At 39.9% G+C, this 19,457-nt stretch overlaps 1 protein-coding gene across 2 annotated transcripts in view; it reads right to left on the bottom strand.

Annotated features, from left to right (window-relative positions):
- The window catches only part of MICAL2 (microtubule associated monooxygenase, calponin and LIM domain containing 2), a 61,063-nt gene that overhangs the window by 13,718 nt on the left and 27,888 nt on the right, over positions 1-19,457 (bottom strand). The window contains exons 6-15 of one of the 2 annotated variants that reach the window (XM_035891255.1): positions 19,006-19,106; positions 17,084-17,341; positions 16,159-16,274; positions 14,877-15,003; positions 14,585-14,675; positions 14,342-14,489; positions 11,964-12,163; positions 11,341-11,453; positions 6,701-6,772; positions 5,983-6,132 (exon numbers count right to left, since the gene is read on the bottom strand). In XM_035891255.1, the coding sequence (XP_035747148.1) occupies positions 5,983-6,132; positions 6,701-6,772; positions 11,341-11,453; positions 11,964-12,163; positions 14,342-14,489; positions 14,585-14,675; positions 14,877-15,003; positions 16,159-16,274; positions 17,084-17,341; positions 19,006-19,106 (1,376 nt within the window). The remainder of the gene's footprint in view (positions 1-5,982; positions 6,133-6,700; positions 6,773-11,340; positions 11,454-11,963; positions 12,164-14,341; positions 14,490-14,584; positions 14,676-14,876; positions 15,004-16,158; positions 16,275-17,083; positions 17,342-19,005; positions 19,107-19,457) is intronic. The other variant, XM_035891256.1, reaches the window with a different exon arrangement.

Genomic DNA, 19,457 nt, shown 5'->3' with positions numbered 1-19,457 from the left:
TTGCCTCAGCTGTGCTGCATTCTGCCATTACCTCTGGAGAAAGCATTTGCAATTAAAGTAAACTCAGCCTGAGTGAAATCAAGACACAACAAACTATTGCTACACCCTTTAAATATAATAGCAAAAGGCTGTGAGTGCACTTTAAACAAAATGCAGCTGAATTAAAACATCCAAAAATGACTGCTCAGGCCAAATATTCTCAAAGAAAAAATGTTTAAATCCCACTAAATTATTGCTCACAGAGTTTCCATATGATTAAGAGCCTAGTTCTCATGTTCTAAAGGGTTGATCATTTTGGGTTTGGTGTTTTTTTTATTCTCTTAACACTGTCACAATAGTTCTCCAAATCAAATGAGCAACAAGCCCCGATACTTTAGAAACCATTACTTAGCTTAAAACCCATCACATGCTATACTGCCTAGGTCATAAAAAGTAAGAGGTAAATCCAGGCAAAGGAATTATTTTGAAGCTGAAGGGAATTAGGGGATTACCACAGTAAGGCACCTGCTGGGCTTGCAGTGTCCTTGAAAGGCTGTGTAGCCTACATTTTCCAGGGGAATGAGAGGAAGGCAATCTTTTCAACACAGCTCTACCTCAACCGAGGAATGTGCCTTTGCAAATTGCACGTCAGCTCAGTATCTAGCTGCTCAGTTACTGCTGAAGCTGTGAGCCCCACTTCCAATCAGCATCAATATCATGCAAAATAACCTATTAAGATCTAGGTCAATTCCACTAAACCATCCCGCCGAATGCCCACCAGACAGGAAATTACCTTCAGCCATGGCTTAGCTGAAGTTGGGCAATACTCATGAGTATTTCATAAAACTACTGTTATTTAAATACAACAAAAGCGGGTAGAATGCTTTGCCCCTCCTTACAGTAAATGGAGACACTACCCAATTTTGCAGAATAGCACTTCTTTCAGGTGTCAGGCAGCCGAGCTGCCAACTCCAGCAGCACCTGCATTGGGTCACAGCAGTTGCCTTCAATACTTCTGGAAATGTGATACTTCTACCTTTATTGCCACATCAACCCCATTCAATACTGCAGTAGTCCCAGACTGCTGCTACTTCATCTGTGGGGTGAAGGAAAGGGAACCCAGGCCTTTACCTGCCCTGAAAAGCTGAAAAATATCAAGCTTCCCTCAATTAAAATCCTTCTAAAACATGGGGAGTTAGAAGCCAATGTCATCTTATCTTCCACAGATAAAAACACAGCCCATCGTAACATCAGCATAAGTAGTAAGACCTGAGTATATCTGATTCAAGTGTTATCTAATTGCTTGCAGAGTATTCAGTTTCCTCTCTGCAAAGCTCAGTTACAAAGAACAGTATTTGAGCAATTAATGTGCAGAAGCAAGTTTAAAGCACAAATAAGTAAACAAACAAAACAACAATAAAATGTCTCTATCGACAAGTTCTCATACAATTCTAAGACATGTCCTCTAGTTAAAATAGCCATTATTGTGCAGGTTCTTCCCTGCGGTCCAAAAGGATAGTCTTAGGAAAAGAAAACACAAACGCCACCCAAGAACAACTAACTGATCCCCTAACATCCAGTTAGCCATACAATGTGAAGCTCTCTCCCTGCTAGGTAGGTCTGTGGTGTTACCCTACAAAAGAATGTTTAAAACAAGCAGCAATGCAAAATTTTCAGAATTTAAGAAGAAAAATTGTAAACTATTTGCTCTGTTCTTTAGCTTTATAACTGAACTATTTTTAACGACAATTTTCCTCTTGCAAACATGCAGAATTAACAATGGTGAACACAACAAAGTTTGATTCAAATGTGAAATATAACCCATACAAACAGCGCCTTCCATCCAAGCCATTTCTCAAGCAGCTTTAGTGCAAGTTTGGATTTTACAGGAAAAATCTGTTAATAGAGTACCTGTCTAGAAGGAACAGCAGGGGAAGCTGAACCAACAGATGATGGAGAAGAGGCAGCAGCTGAATCAGGAGGTGGAGGGCAAGAGGGAGTTGGGGGCTGAGAATGGGATAAGCCTTTAGTAGGTAGCTTATTCTGTGTAAAGCAGAAACAGGAGAGTTATCCGACAGACAGTGACATTAGCATAGGTTAAGAGAATAATTTCACAGTCATGCATCAAAAAAATAGAAAGGTAACAACTACAATTCTGTTCTTTTCTCTATTTCTGCACAGTGAGGAGCCATGGAAACCTCCATGGCAAAACCTTCATGTCAAATTACATTACTGTACTCAGTTTTCTTATCAAAAATATTTACAGTGGGCAGGAAGGTAAGATGGTCCTGGGAGAAAGCACGATGAAACATAAGAAATGCCAGATTGCACTGACTAAGAGCTACTACTCACCAGTTCATTAGAAACTGTGAGCTACCAGTGTATACTTAAGCACAAGACATGGTTTATTCTAACACATTTCTCTAGTGCTAAAGTACTCTGACTAGGCTTTATGATTTAGATTGTGTTTTACCTCAATTAAATTATGCAATAATATTTAAACAAAGCTTTTTACCAAGCTTCAGTGGTATCCACATTACTTTGCAGATCCACCCAGGATCAAAGGAAAGTTAAAAACAAAGCCACCACAATTTGTTTCCCCCATGAATTCTTATGTCTTCTAACTCAGCATTTCTTCAGGTGCAAACCCTAATATTCACCTTCGGAAACTCCATGTATCCAAACATTGAGGCAAGATGTGCTGCCTTCTCTTTAATGTTCTTTTTATGGAATTCCCTGTTTGCTATGGTCTGAGCTCTTTTCTGCAGTAAGAGCCAGGGAAGGAAAGCCAAGAAAAGAAAAAGATAGATTTCAGTTAGTGTCACATGCATCATCAGGATACAGCAAGCTTGTAGAAAGACTTTTTATTGTATTAATACAACCTAAAGTCAACAGAGAAAAAAACCAGCATAACCAGGGAAAATACAGTATACAGATTAACATACGCAGTTAAGAGACAGAAAGGAAAAGAAATTGCTTGTCACCTGTTTAATTTTTTCCTCCAGGTGCTGAAGACGCTCAAGCACTCCAGAAAGTACAAATGCAGCAGAACAGGCAGTTGAGAGATTTTCAGAGGTTTCTGACAGACTGGGCTGGGTATCTGTTTTTTGTACAGTCTTTGTTCTCCTGGCCATATGATCAGAACCATTTAAAGACTGTTTGGGTTCCCTGACCTCGTGTTCACTCCTAGCTACCACCTGAAACTGGGAAACACTTGAAGTGAAAAAAAATCTGCTTTCTGCACTACCATGCAGTATATGCAGCTTTTAAGGATGCTTCCGAAAGCGCAGCACAGTCATGCACATAACTAGTAATAAAATGTTCTCACATCACTCTTGGCACACTGTCTACTGCATCTCTGATGCTTGTATCCATGCACTGAAATAAATCAGTCCTACATTAACTTAGGTCTTGACATCCTTCTCTGGGTTTGTCTCGATCTTTATGAATAACCCCAGATAACATCAGTGCAGAACATGACACTACATCTCCTTCTAAGGTTTTTAGCAAAGGTTTGGGTTTGTTTGGTTTTTGGGAGTTTTTTTGGGTTTTGGTGGGTTTTGTTTGTTTGGTTGTTTTTTTAGCATCTCATCTGCCTGAAACTAAACTTACAATTAAATTGTAAGAATATCAACAATAGTTCTTGGCATAATTCTAGATCTAGTCTGACCCTAGTCAAGCTATAAATGTATTTCAGATTAAAAGCATTTTCTGAGGAGTTCAGAATAGCTCTGAATCTTCATGTAAACTAGCTTTTGAAGTAAATGAAACATTTGAACCAGTCAGCTTTACCAAATTCAGTCTTAAAAATGACCTTCCAGCTGGTCTTTTCATGACAGTTTTCTACTTCATCCTATCTGCCCAATTCAAATAAATACACAAACTTTCCAAATTTCTCAGAATTAAAATTTAAAAACCTAATGCAAATCAACTTGCAGTGTGCTCCTGATGTTTCAGGATAGCACCTGCCTTTAAAACAACAATTCTCAACTGGTTTATGAATCAAGCTGATCTGCAGATTTCCACATGCAATGCAGATCTCATTTCACTGCAGACTACTCTTGAAATGCCACTACAGGGTATATATTTCCATTTAAAACTCTAATGTAAAGAGAATGTCATTACTATTTGATATGATATTGGATGTACCAAGAGAAAAATTTAGACAATGCATTAAAAAATTTTGCCCCATATATATGATGCTGCAAAAAAGCTTTCAACAGAAATTCTTACCACAAGTTGTATTTAAAGAAATAAAAAAGCCTGGGCATCAGTATCAGCTTTTCAATGCTCAAGCTTTTATCTTAGACATTTTTGCCAAGTTTCTCAGGGTGGAGAAATCCTTTTGCCTTACCATTACAACAGCCCAAAGCATTGAGTACATGCACAAACAAATTTTCAGGTACTGCTGTAGTTTTCTCACATGTGAGATGTAGCTATGTAATTACATTTATAGAATTTGGACTCTAAACGGGATAACACAGAAATCAACACCTATGTTTTTAGGGCTTTTTTCCACACAGTTACTAATTCTTTCAAATAGTTTTCTCATCTGATCAAGCAGATGTAAAATAGCCTTGAACTTTAATGTGGTATTCACAATTCTCAGCTAAATATATCTGTTAACTCTACAGATTGCAACCAAATATTGTTTTATATATTCTGTAGTTACACAATAACATTGAGTTCCAAGCAGTAAGAGAAATGGCGTGCTTGTCATGTGTTACCATATGAGTTCCTACCTGCCTTTTTGGTTGAGGTGGAAGAAGACTTGAATCCTTAGGTTTAGCAAAGCGAGGATTAACAGGAGGGTCAGAAGAGAGCAGGGCTGGTCTATCTATTAGCTCCTTGTAAAGCATTTTTAAAATTATAAAGACAGAGTGGGGGAAAAAAAAGGAAGACAGTAAATAGGATTCAAAGATATTTTGAGAGAGAAAGAAATAAAAGCTCATTTTAAAGACATGTTACTATGGAGCTTAACAACACGTTTTGCAGATTTTTGTCACCTACCCATTTTATTAACCCCTTCTACCATCAAAGATACACTTAAAATTCAGCCCATTCAGTATGCTTTAGGGGAGCTTATGATCAACAGGTAAGGCATTGAGGCTTCTTTCAACATGGCCAAGCAAACCTCTGCACACCTATTGTCTGCAGAAAGCTCAGGGCATTGACAAGTAGCCAGGTGGAGTGCACACAACAGTGGTTCATGGACTGAGAAAGTCACTTGACATCTAAAGCTTACACTTCTGGAGGACATAAACAAATGGATACAAGCACAAAGAATTAAGAAAGCCACCACCCTTGACAGAATCTCAACACCTTGCTCATCCTTTGTTCTGATCTTCTAGGTGACCGATCCGAACTCAGCTAACTCAAACCATCTCACTGGCTCAAGTGTGATTTTGAGCTTACCATCCCTACCTCGACAGCATGGGATTATTTTTAAAAACACCACTAGTCACACTAACAAGAAACAATGAAATTGCTATGGAATGCACAAATATATTCCATTATGCCTACTTTAGGAATGGAAATGGCAGCCAGACACATCTTGAAAAAGATTAGGTTCCCTTCTTACACTTTCTAAATTTTCCACAAAGAAAGATTCAACTGAATATGTAGTGTCCTTTATCCGTAGAACATCGGAAAAAAAAAAAAATCCTTCTGCAATACCATATGCAGCCAGCTTAGACTTCCACACAAACCAAGAATTCTGCAGACTGGCTTACAAAAGATTTCTAGACATTGCAATTCCACTACACTTTATTAATATAATAGATATTAATACATTATATTAATATGTATTACTCAATCTATAATAGTTGTATTTGTTCACTAAGTATTGAGAGGAATATCTTTGATTTGCACAAAGTATAAAAAAAGACAACCCACTTCAAAAACATAACAAATGTTTTTTTCCCTTGGAAATCTGCATCACATTCACAAAGAGGGACTACAGTTTAATTTCAGAGATTAGTTTTATGTTCATCTATGACCTACCTGCCTCCTCAAAATTGTATTTGGAGCATTCTCTTCAAACTTTGCCAACAGTTGAGTTGCCATTGATTTAACTTTATTCTGGTTCATTCCTTCTCTGCCATCACTCTGTTCTTTGCCAGCATTTGTCCCTTGGCTTGAAAAGCCTGCAGCCTGTAAGGAAACAACAAACTGTTTTTCTCAAGTTTACCTATGACACTCATGAAGGGGGAGAGAGAGAGGTAACACCCTTATCAGCAAAGGGTGAAATGAAATACAGTCTACAGGATACTAAAAATTACACTGTTTATCATGCAAAAGTCACCAAAAAATACTTTCTTTGGTCCCAAAGCACAGTAAAAAGGGGAACAAGAACCTGTGCTGGTGATGATAAAGCAGTCACAAAGGTAACTAATCAGAGAGGGGCTAGAAACCAAGCTGCAACGCAAACTCTTCAAACAAAAATTTGTTTAAATATCTGACTTGGAAAAAGGAAAAAAAACCCCAGTACCTTAGACATTCTTGGGTCAGAAAGAAAACCAATTTAGGTAACGCCCTCCTCCCTACCAAATTATTTAAGTGAATTTAGCTTTTCTTTAGTAAATTCAAGGTTTTAATGAGAGAGGCTTTTTGTTTCTGCTGGGAACAAGAGGCCAAGCCCCAGCCCCTTGACTCCCGCTGCTTCCTCAGCTCTGATGCTCATCAAGGAGCTAGATATATGTGGACACCATTGAACACCAACCTCCTCGAAGACACCAAAAAGACCTTTTCGACGTCTTTTGTTAGTCTCATTTTCTTCTGTTTTCCCTTCAACCTGAAATGGCAAACCCAAAACAAGTTCTATGGTTTACTGTAGCAGTTACCAGATTTACCCAAGCAGTTCCTCTCAGAATACTAACTTTCATAACCAGGAAAGTGTGGTCTGGCCTCTGTTAAACAAGGTGAACACAGGTGAGCCGTGCCAGCTTGCGGGGGTCCTCACTGCACTGGCACGCCTCGTTAGGCCCCCCCCACCTCAGCAGGATCGCTCCTTGCGTGAGGAGCCTGGTGGCCCTCGTGGCAGTTATCACGTATGTAAAAGCTGCCATATAACCTCTGACTGGGAGCTCCCACTGGACTCTGATGGGTGAAAATACATGCTCATACACCTTGTTGAACACAGGCCCTGCATTGGTGTTTACCCTTTCCTCTTTCAGTAATAAAGAGCTTATAATTCACAAAGCACACGCGCATCCTTGAAGAAAAAGGCATTACAGCATCGATTATTCTGTGAATTTTAATCTAGACTACACTGGTTTCCATATGAATAACAAAATAAAAAGCCCTTCACTCTCACTACAACCTCCACATCTCTTAACCTAGACACCTGCGTGCGGATCATGTGTTCTTAGCGCAGACATATCTCCTTTTTTGGAGCAATTGGTGTCTGCCTTAAAGGTCTGTCTCCCTTGTAAGGTTTATCTCCCTGTCTATGGCTTTACATTACAGTACTTAAGCAATGAAATTGCCTATTTTGTGCTCAAGCTATGCACATATTCAATTACTTTACTGAACTAGAGATTACACAAACAATAAATAATACTTCATACTCAATCTGCACAAACTTGCAAAACAGTCAATGCTTAAAAATTTATATCAATTCTTATTAAATTCAGTCTTGAAGAATTGGTACAATAGAGAGATTTTTTTGTCTGACAAATGTCATGTTAGCTTATATTTTATGAACAATAAACTACATTCCACTTATTTGCATTTGCCCACGCTGTAACTCAGTGATTGCTCAGCCAGCTTAAAGAAAAAAGAATAGAGTGAAAGATCAAAGAATACAGGCTTCCTTTATATATACACTGCTTATAATAAATCATTACACAGTGAACAGAAGTAATCCTAAACAACTTCTGGGCAAACACCAAAAGAATCAGGTGACAGTATTTTGATTACTTTGTATGCTTTGGTGCATTGTCTTTCAAGCCCCTAGCTCTCCCCAGCTTTACACTACCTATAATCATTACTTGGCCAAGAGTGAACAACGTAACAGCACAAGGTATTCTGCATTATAATCTGTACCACATAAAAGCAGAATTTGCCTAAGTGAATGGCGCAAACAAGATGTTGCCTTTCAAAACACCTTACATAAAGGACTTTGATTAACATATTTACAAAGAAGCGAAAGACAAAGCAATTTAATTGCCTAGCAAAACTCCAAGAAAAATTATTATACTCTTTATTGTGTAAACACCTCCATTCATTTATTAGTCTGGAGCACAGGAAATCTCAGTCCCTTTCCAGCCTGGAGAGAGTTCTGGAGTGTCCTGGCTGACACTCGTAGGAGAACGGAAAACATTGTCCATCCCAGCACACGCTGCCAGAACAGCTACCGCCACACCAGCTCCAGGTCCCCGCTTCCTGGTGTCTCACAACCAGATAAAGATCCCTCTTCCAGCCAAATAAAAGGACAAACTAGATGGCATGTAAAGTTTTGTAAGTGATACGCTGTTACCCTGGCTGGCTTTTGACTCTGAGGTACATGAGTGCTCTCCTGCTGTCACGCCTGGATAATGCTCAGCACCACTTTTTGCAGGGGAAAGAACCATAAAACTGAAGCCACAGCCAAACTCTTAAGCAGTTTCTTTCCAAGGAGCTTCATTTCCCAGCTGGTTTCAGATGGTTATGGCAGTCACAAGTCTCTGTCCTAACCCGAGTACTGTGTTTCTTGCTAAGTTCCATGCCCCATCCACGAAAGGGCTACAAAGCCTCATACAAAATAAGGTCTTGGCAGTCCCACTCCCCAAGCTGATTTAGAAAATATCGCTTCCACTCTCCTTTCAAACGAGCCCCTGTAGTGTGAAACCAAAGGGGCCTGGTCAAGTAAATCACCTCACGCTTTCATGTAGTGCCAAGAACTATACCTCCTGTTATGACAGAAGGCTTATTTCATGATGGGAGGTTAGTCAGAGGGCTGTATACAGCTTAGTAATGGAAAGCTCTCCCCACTACTAAAAGTCTATTTACCTCTGCAAATAACTCATGGAAAAACAACACCACTGTGGTCATGAAAAAGGTTTTTCTTCTAAAGAAGTCACCCATAAGAAAAAGTAATGTTTGTTTTGCCTATTTGGTCTCTCATTGCTTGGTTAGCTGGGAAACATGTCACTTGGTTTTGTGTATATGTGGGTGGCAGGGAAAAGTTATTTCCTAAGAGGGATATATGAGGTTACCGGGTAACTGACTGTCCACAGGTTTTCAAAATGTGTTTGTGGATGGAAAATATTCAAGACTTAAGTCAGTCTAGGAAACATCTGGAAATTCTGGAGTAATTCTTCAGGTGAAAAAAAAAAAAAAAAAAAAAAAATCACATTTCTACCAGACCTGAGAAGGTAAGATAGCAACAAATTTAAAAAGCAGTATACTAAAATACTGCAGTACATACATGTACACCTGAACTTTTATTAAGGACACTGAATTCCAAAAGAAGTAGGAAATCTATACTTTTACAGGCAAAACTTAAGAGTTTCCGCATAGGTGTAAAAGCAATACAGATAAGGATTACAGAAGTCTGTTTAAAAAAAAGAAGAAAAGAAAAACAGAGAAAGAATGAACTTGAGAATCATCATAATTGAAACACCGTTTCTGGCTAGCCCAGGAAACTCAAAACCTGAAACAGTTTTGCCTTAAGCTGTGTTTCAGAAAACGCAGAAGTTGTATTCATTTTGGTGGAAGAGTACATGCTGCTGTCTAACTTGTGCTGGTTCATCTGCAACAGTTGGGCTTGAGACACTGCTGCCTCTGAGCCAGGCTGTGCAGACACTCCCCATCTAAACTGAAGTTAAAAAGAAGGTAGGCTTGGCTGTGAAAGCAAAGCCCCTCCTCAAGGTCTCCTTTCAGAAAGGAACCAAGTTAATGAATAGGCAGAAGGTGAAACAGTTTATTACTGAATAATGTCATTAGAGTACATTTTAAATTAAATAATGTAAAACTTTTGAAGTTATAATCCATGCAGAAACAGAGACAATACTCTCACGGCACACAGTCCTATGCCAGACAGTATTAATTCAGGTCTCCATAACCCTTCAAGGCCATGGAGTCTTTAATCACAACATGTACGGGCATGGATGTGTTTTATACATGGACATAAACAAGGCATGTCAATAAGTTTTCATTAATAAGTGACCAAGAGAGAAAACTACATGGGTATGACTAAGAGACATTATCTCAGAGTCAGCTTGACACCAAGCTGAGTGGTGCGGTTGACACACCAGAAGGCCGGGATGTCATCCAGAGGGACCTGGACAGGCTGGAGAGGTGGGCCTGTGTGAACCTCATGAGGTTCAACAAGGCCAAGTGCAAGGTCCTGCACCTGGGATGGGGTAACCCCCAGTATCAATACAGCCTGGGGGGAGAGTTTTATACATGGACATAAACAAGGCATGTCAATAAGTTTTCATTAATAAGTGACCAAGAGAGAAAACTACATGGGTATGACTAAGAGACATTATCTCAGAGTCATATTAGTCAGCCAGCCCAACTGCTTGTCACCATTGCAGGCTTTACACATCCATAAGGATTTGAAAGCTTCCCGCCAGAACCTTGACAATATCCACAAACTGTTCAAATCACTGCTTTAGTTAAAAAACAGCACCCTGACTAATCAATAAGCATTCTAGCATATCAATGATCATTTGAACATATATATATGATATTATAGCTGTATATTTAATTCTAGGAACACAGAACTACAGTACTATTTTTCTTAAAGGCAGAAATAGCTCAGAAAAATTCCAAACTTTCCCATCTCAAAAAAAACCCCAAAACAAAAACCAAAAAACCAAAGCCCCTAAGAAAAATACAAAACTTAACATCTAGCATTTCATAGAACCTCCTAAAAACACCTTTTGAAAAATTTCCAAAAATAAAAGATTATACAGGTGGGCAAGATCTCAAAGATTTCAAGTTGAAAACCACAACTTACAAACAGACCAATTAAAACATCCTCCTCCCCTCACTTTTACCTACGCTGAAGAAGATTGACATGGACAATGGATCCAAATTCTTCCCAAGTGCATCCAAATTCCACTGTGAATTGAAATTTTGCATTTACAGAGAAAACTTAACTGTGAATATTATTAATGCTTCAGCAATTTGGCACTGACAATGCTTCAGTTTTATCCTTACAAACATCATAATGATTGAGTGTGCATGTGTGTGTTAGCTTTATTTACTGTGAAATCTTATTTTACTTTTTTACTATGCTCAGAAAAATCTCCTTCTCAGGTCTTTTTAATAGTAGGATATACATAAACCCCTTATTTCCGAGCCTGATGGTTTATTTTCATCTTTTTAAACAAGAAAGATGTATAGGGCAAGTCTTCCTTCACAACTTACCTTTGGTACTCGTTTTCTTGGTAAAGTTAAATTGATGTAATTATTAAAGATGAAGTTCGATGATTTTGCTGAACAAAGATCATTATTTACTCCATTTTGCTTGTCACCAGCATCTGTTCAAAAAACAACTGCTTAGGATACTTATTCAGGTTTCCTTTTTAAATACTTTGACTAAGCCAGAACTTCCCAGTTGATCGTTGGTAGCAATTATATATAAGAAACCCCAGCAAACAAAAGTAAGTACATACAATGTAGTGTGACTTTTCAAAAAAGGAAGAGAAACACCCAGGAGCGGACATGCCATATGCAGTCGTCCTTACCAAAGAATCACTCTAATGACCTGATACATGAACTTCATGATGTCAAGCTGCAGTTATCCAGCTGCCCCTGTTCTCTGAAACCACTAAGGACCCACAAAACCCTAGTTTTCAATCAAGTTTTTCCCTCTTTCCTTTTTTAAGCACAAGGTAACTATTGAAGACAGAAGCAGGCACATTCACATGCCAGAATAGCTCAGCTGGGAAAGGACTCTTGGCTCAAGAGCAGTGCTTGTAAGCAGCCTGGATGAAATGCTTCTGCTCCCCAGCCTTGCAAGAATTAGGAGCAGCCTGGATTCGGCTTACCTACTGCCCGCAGAGGTGTGCCCCTGAACAGTTCGTAAAACTTGGAGAGGTACATGACCATGCTGAGCTTGTCAGGCTCCCTGGCCGACCCAACCTCCTTCCCCGTGGTCACAGGGGGGATCCCAAACTCCTGCTCAGCAACGTCGAATGCCAGCTGGTTGTTTTTGACGATGTCCTCTTCATTCAGAGCATCGAAGTCACTGCAGGGACAACACACTGCCATCAGTCGCGGTTTGCTCTATGCTCCCCTCAGAAACATGCAGCGCGCTCCCTTGCCCATCAGAGAGATGCAGAACAGCACCATGAATGAGGGCACAGGCATTGCACTGGGTAAAAGCTACAGAGTCTACACAGTGCCCAAGGTATAAGTCTCATATGAATCCCATTATTACAAATCCTGGCTTTGCCAGAAATATAATTTAAAAGCTATTTCACTGAACTGGGTTTTGATGTAGTCCCAGGAAAAAGGATTCCCTTATTTATGAAGAAATGCAATTCCTCCTCAGAAGTGCTAAGAAACCTTTTTCCTCTCCAAATACAGCTGTGATACTACAGATTTCACCTGTTAGCAATTGACTTTTTAGTTTTGATTAGTTCTATAAATCATCAAAGCCAGGAGGAGTACATTTAGGCTAGCATTTCATGAAACAAACTGATTATATGTGTGCACACACACATGCACAGGCACTACCTTTCTTTTTAAGGTGTTATATGCACAGTTTGAACGAAGACCTCCTGTCCGTGTCTTAACTGGATTTAGCAGTGCACTAAATAAGTACATCACACATCTGGAACTGCGTTATCCATTCTCTAATTCATTTTCTATGGGACCTATTCTAAGACTCCGATCCCTTGAACAGCTTCCAAAATTCATGATTAAAATAAACATGTGAATAAATTACAAAGCTCCAGGCAGGGTAGTTTCTTTCTCCTCATAAGGAATGTGAGTTTTTGACCCCCGGAAGAATTGCTCTCTCTCTCCCCCACCCACACACTCTGCCTATTTCTAGAGCCAGGGGGCTGGAGGCAGCCCTCCGCCCCAGCCCTGCCCGCAGCCCACAGGCAGCCCTGCCCAGCTTTCATCTGGCCAAGTCCTTCAGCAGTCCCATTTAATACAAAAACCCAACAAGATCCAAACACAATGTTAATTAAACAGCAGGAGGTCTGTTAGCTCAGGAAGATAAATCTATCAACTTTCTAGGGAGAGCGGTGCTTAAGAGACATGCTTTCCACTGACAGCAAAGATTACTTTGCTTTCTACACTCTCTCTCTGCCTTATATCCACAAAACCATCCATCATTCCCAATTTTTTTAAACTAACCTGAGGCAAAAAATACCTTATTCTTACAATGTTAGCTCTTCCTCTGGCAAAGCTGTACAAACAAGCACCCTGGGTATCACTCCTATTTTTCCCAACTTATCACATCTCATAAAAGAGCTCAATCATTTCTTTCCACAATAAAGGGAGGCTGATGATAATTCATTCGTGACTCCCAAGTCTGTGTAGGAAGGCAAGAGAATGCATCTCTGCATTATGGAGACTGGTGAGAGGACAGAAGTGTCACCCCACCACAGACTGCATTGAGCAGGCCCAGTGACCCAGCGCCAGCAATTGCCATTTCCTGACACCTGCTACACACTGACCCTCTTGTATCTAACTGGGGAACCTTACAAAATACTCATATATAGTAAGTCAGGTCTTTCGGGGTTAGGACCCCAGACACACTGTCAAAGGGGGAATATGCTGGCTTACATTCAGTACCTAAAGCAATTAATTTTCAAGGGTCAGCCCTTGTTGCACAGCCCACGTCCAAGGGTACTGCACTCTTCTGGACAAAGATCTGTATGAAACCACCATCTCCTGTGCACCTCCATGGCCCAACGTTTCCCTACGTGATTGTCACTGCAACCACTACAACATGCTGAGGATGGCTCATTTAAGGCTCACCCAGGTATTTCTGCAATTCATGACAATGCCATTATGGCTGTGGTTTTAAACACACACTAAAAACCTGTCTCCAGGGACTTGGGAATGCAACTTTCACATTCTCCAAGCACTGCAATTTTTGTTTTAAATAGACATGTGACTCCCACAAATATGATCATAAGTCACAAGGTTCAAAGCCTTCCTGGCTCTTTGAAAGCATATATATTTCATTTTAAATGGCATGCAAGGAAACACAGAAAAAACAAAGCCAAACCAACCCCACCCTCCCCATCCCCCAAACATGGCAACGGTTTTGCACTTCCTTGCAAAAACCAGCAATAGAAAGGAACTGTAGTCTATCAATAGTGTTGTTCTGGTTGGTCTTACACTGTACTTTGGTTAATGCTTAATATATATTCTACACTCAGTAAGATCTAAAGATATCACTTACATGAGGTCAGGTCTGAAGCGATGGATAATTGCACACAACGCAAGGCCACTTTTCCAGGAGGTAGTCAGGTCTGTGACATTAACATTACGGTACCCTTCCGTCTGTTTCTGACACCAGGTCAAAAGCTTGTTAGGTCGAATATCTGACTCTGCAGTCACAGTGAAGAGCAAACATTTTGATCACTTTCTGTATGCTCAAAAGACTCCAAATATTAACCCACAGCAAACATGAGATACCACATACCATGTCTTGAGAGATTCACTGATCTTCTAATGGAGCTTACTCTTTCAAGAGGACATTGTTGTAACTCATTGGTAACATATAATTGTCTCACCTATAAGTAAAAGTGATTGGTAGCATAATGTTAGAATTGTTTGGAGAGAAAAAAAGTTTTCTTTCTAGGATAACTTTATCAACAGCTGGATCTAAATTTAAGGAGTCTCCTGAAGATTTTGTTCATGCACTACTTGTGGCTCTATTTCTCAGGGACAAAAAATGAACTGTGATTTCACAAGCAAGCCTTTTAAGTACTGACCTGGTGAGGTCGAACACAGCTTGAGTTCAAGTTTGGGTATCTTGTTCCCGGGTCAATGGTATACTGGTCAAAGTTCTTGTTAATATTTTCAGGGGTAGTCTGAGGCAAGAGTCGATAAATGCTCTCTCTTATAAAGAAAAAATATGCAAGAGGGATTGATTAAAATAGGTATTTACTATATAAAGAGTATTTTTTTTGCAGCTATCCGCACCTTATTTTTGATTCTGCCAACTAAATGCATAATGCATCCATCCCATTTCTTATACCCACTGAGCAGGAGAAAGATGCCAGACAGAAAAAGGACAACAAAAAGACAGACTCTTAGATTACATCATTCAGTCATCTGGTTTTGCTTTAACATCCACCCAAAGAGTAACTTCTTTACCACATAACAGCACTAAATCCCGTCATTCTGCAATTCCTATAGCCACCACAGCCTTTTTTATTACGCTGTTCAATTTTCCACTTGGGACTACGCCATGTTTGAGTCATCCCACAGGCTTCTATCTTAAAACTTCTCAAAGCACTTTACTTAGTAATGCTTCTACTTGCATTACCACAACCATGACTATTTCTATTATGTATCTGCCCCGAAACAGCCTGGGCAGCTGTAGCAGAGGAGTGCAGTTGCCATCAGGACCAAAGTTGGCAACTTCAACCATCAGACCATGGCAACACCAGAATTGCTGGTGTACTTAACAACACATTTTTTGCTCTGGTCAAAAAGAGATTACATAGAGAAGCTTATGATGCAGCATTATAGCAATTTTCCTTTGCCACACATTTATCAGTCTAAATAAAGAGGGCATCAGGGCTACTAAGCTAAAATGCAGAGTTAAAATCACAGATACTAACTATGAAAACTGTTAGTGTTAAAGTATTTATTTTGACTTGTTTCAGGATTTTGGGGGGGACAGGGGGTAATTAAAAAAAAACAGGTGCTGAGATGGTTGGTGGGTTAGTCTTTTGACACAAGGTATCTTTGGCTTATTTCCTTAAGGATCGCACTTCATTCTAGTCATTAGTGATTTAAATTAGTGATTTAAACCCATGTCGTGCATATTGCTGGACCTCTGTATTAGTGTGCAGAAACGTACAGAGCAATGGCCTACTTCTATTGTAAATTGTTCAGTAACCTGAAGGAATGGATCATTTCAACCCAATGCCATTGCAATGAAGAAGAATATTTCTCCTGTTGGCATTCTGAATTCCACTGCCTTCTATCAATACTGCAACTCTTTAAAACACTGGAAACAATGGAGAAGACAAAAGCCGCACTCACCGTTCAGCAAGGATTTCTAATGGAGGTTTTCCTTGAGCCCAGCTCCGCACCATCCATGCAGTATCAAAAGCAGCTAAGAAGCCTCTTGCACAGCCAGTACCCATTGGCCAGAAGGGCTGTAAAAAGCATTTACATTGTAATTCCTTGTATTTCTTAAGGTCTGATTACAAAAGTAACTTGCAATGGGAATTTGGAGTCTAGGGTTTCATGCTGTCTTTGAAAAGTAGCCCAGAAGGAGTTAAAATACAACACAGCCAACTCTTGCAGTTTTTAGACTTTTCTCTCCTCCAAGTCTTAGGTAATGAAAAAGACTGCTTTCATTTTTTCTTTTTTTAACTTCTATATTTAAAAACAAATTTCGTAATCTCAAAAGGTAAAGGCTGAGAAAAAAAAAAAAAAAGACTCGATACTCAAGAATCAGTCACAGAAAAAAGGGAAAAAAGATGCCTTTCTTCTCATCTCTTAATATTGCTTTGGACTGATCTTTTCCAACGCTTCAGGCTGTCAGCAAGAGTTTAAAAAAAAAAAAATTATCAGTTGCAACATATACTTTTCACTTCGGAAAAAGAGAGCATATTAAGGCAAAGAGATTGCAATAAAAATTTGGACCCAGCTTTCCGCTATTATGGAAGTCAGGAAAATCATGCCATGCACCCACGCTGAGGACACACAGCTCACAGTTTTAGACAGAAATACAACTTGCATAAAGCAAAACAGGATCTCCGCCAGAGACTGCCAGCCAAGCATTAGTTATGACATAAACTATGGCATAAAAAAAAAGGGGAAAAAAAAAAAATCTATTCCAAAGAAGGTACCATTGTTTCAGGACATGTAAGTTAGAGGACGGTTTGTTTTGGAGGGTAGACTGAATGCCTGGATTAAGGAGGGGGGGGGAAGACTATCTGGAAGACATTCCAAGATATACCTCAAGCAAACTATCTCCAACAAGCGCCACCAGGAGCTGATGTCTGTGCCTCTCTCTCACTAGTGCAGCATTTTCAGATGCATACATGGAAGTAAAATCAAACATTGCTACATCTGGTTGCCCATAGTGATTAATTGCAAAATCCAAGGAAGGCAGCTGGTAGTTGGTTGCGAAGTCAGCAGCTTCTCTGGCGTAGGACAGCAAATTGCTCTGGTTCACATTTTCCCCACAGAGGAGCAACTCAGTATCAATGTAGTCCTGCAAGGAGAAGCATGTAGGGTTAGATACTCCAACTATCCTCTCTGGCTTGGAACACCGTAGTCTCACAGCACGACTGGCAACCACACATCTCACAGCATAAGGAACTGAGTGAGATTTGTCACCTCCTTCAAAAAGTTAACACACAAACATAGGTTACTGTACTCCCCCAAATAGGAACTCTCTATGCCAACACTGAATAAGTGGCTTTATTTGCAACAGAGTATTATAAAGCCTCCCAGTTCCTTGGTTATGTGCTATTTTCAAACATTACTTCCCTCCCACCAAAAGATATTATCACCATCACTGCAATGTTTTTTTGCATGTGTGTACCCCACATCTGAAACCACACAAGACCAGAAATACCAACGTACTGATGTCGTAGCATGTGGGTCTCAGCTTGACCATTTCCCTTAACATCTCATTAACAACACATTTAAACTTGGATCGTAGAAGCTTTTCTGTTGTTCTGGTTTGGGCTGGGCTTTTTTTTGGCCAGTCTGGTGAAGGACCCTGCCTTTACAGGTCATCCTACTTAAAGCCAGTGATTATTAGTAAGGCAGTTTCTATTTACAGCTTAATCGTGGATGAGACCCCTAATCGCAGGGATGATGCCACAGAACCGCTATTAGCCCAGTTGTTTTAGACAGACTGGGGTTTGTGTTTTTTTTTCTACTCAGACCTGAGCAGGTCAGGAAAACAGCTCTGACAGGCCATGGCTGCTGCTCCTCTTCTCCAAATCCCCACAGATCTCCTGGGACTGGCCCCACCTACAGACACCAGCCCCTCAACCCCAGGGTTCAACCTCCTGCTCCCACACACACTGCTGGGGGCTGCCGCACATCCCCTCTCCCGCCCCAGCTAGGCAAGGCTGGCTGCTCGGCCCTGGGAGCCCCAGTCCTCCAAAAAGGGCAGGAAATTGTGGCACTGTGCTAAGCAGTCCCATCAGAAAGCCAAGAAGCCTTCTGATAGCTCCCCACAAGTACTTCCTTCGGGAAATTATACTCGAATGTCTTGGCACTGTCTTACTTTGCAAGAAAAATTGACCTCTCTTGGGTTTCCAGGAAGAGAAATTTAAGTGATGCCAAAACACTTTCTAGAAACAAAAGAAAACAAAGCCCCACATCTTACAGAAGAAAGAGGAAAAATAAAAGAAAAAATAAAAGAGAAAGAAAAAATTCAAATTCTGAAGTACCTCTCAAAGTTCAGGCCATTGTGTTTATAGCCTCCTACTATCATATTTCACCTACTTTAGAGAATTTGCAATTTAGCCTGGGGTAGGTTTTAATACTTCCTTATTTCCTTGATAAAACTGGTCATAGCTGTGCTAAGTGGATCTTTAAATAAATGAGGTTTTTATTTTTTGGTGTGATGACCACACCACGTATTTCCAAGGTGAGTCAAGATCCCATTTCAGCCATTTTCAGAACTGACAAATTTAGGAAGTATTGTTTTCAGTTCTCTACAGAAACTTTGTGCTGACTGGAGGGAAAAACAAACACAAACAAAAAGTCAGAGCAATATTTAAGTGATCTGAGCTTTAATGAAGTGATCTAGTAAGCCTATAAACACCCCCTATAACATGCAACAATGTTTATGCAGATGTTCACACTTATTCTATGCCAAGTAAATAAAACAGGGGTTTAGCCAGCGTTTTTACATACGTTTATAATCACTCCTTTGTCCAGAAGACTCTGCTTTTTTGCTGTCATCACAAAATAATGAGTGCTATCTTTATAGTAAACAATATTCTCCAGGTCAATTCCTGAAAAGAGATAATACATTTGTTATCAGGTACAGTGCATTGCCTGTGTCATTCACTAGCAACATGCAATTGATCTCTACAGGTACATTTCCTTCTTGGTTTACGTTCACTTTTCCAGCTGGGATGAAGGACTAGTGGGCAAGATGCTCTAAAACAAAACAAATCAAGAGAGGAGATCATCCTTACACCTCAAGAGTTTGTCTCAGCATAACTTAAAGTTATTTAGCATCCTTTTAAGGAATAGCCAGTTAACTACAGCCTTAATCTTCTGAGGTAGAAAAGGGCAGCTAAGGGAAGAAAGTGTTTTTAGCACTCTGGCATTGGGTCTAACCAGGAGATTTGGTTGTTGTA

This window comes from Egretta garzetta, unplaced genomic scaffold (assembly GCF_000687185.1).
Source record: "Egretta garzetta isolate BGI_Z169 unplaced genomic scaffold, ASM68718v1 scaffold573, whole genome shotgun sequence".
Taxonomy (NCBI): domain Eukaryota; kingdom Metazoa; phylum Chordata; class Aves; order Pelecaniformes; family Ardeidae; genus Egretta; species Egretta garzetta.
This window is presented reverse-complemented; position numbering and strand designations above follow the sequence as displayed.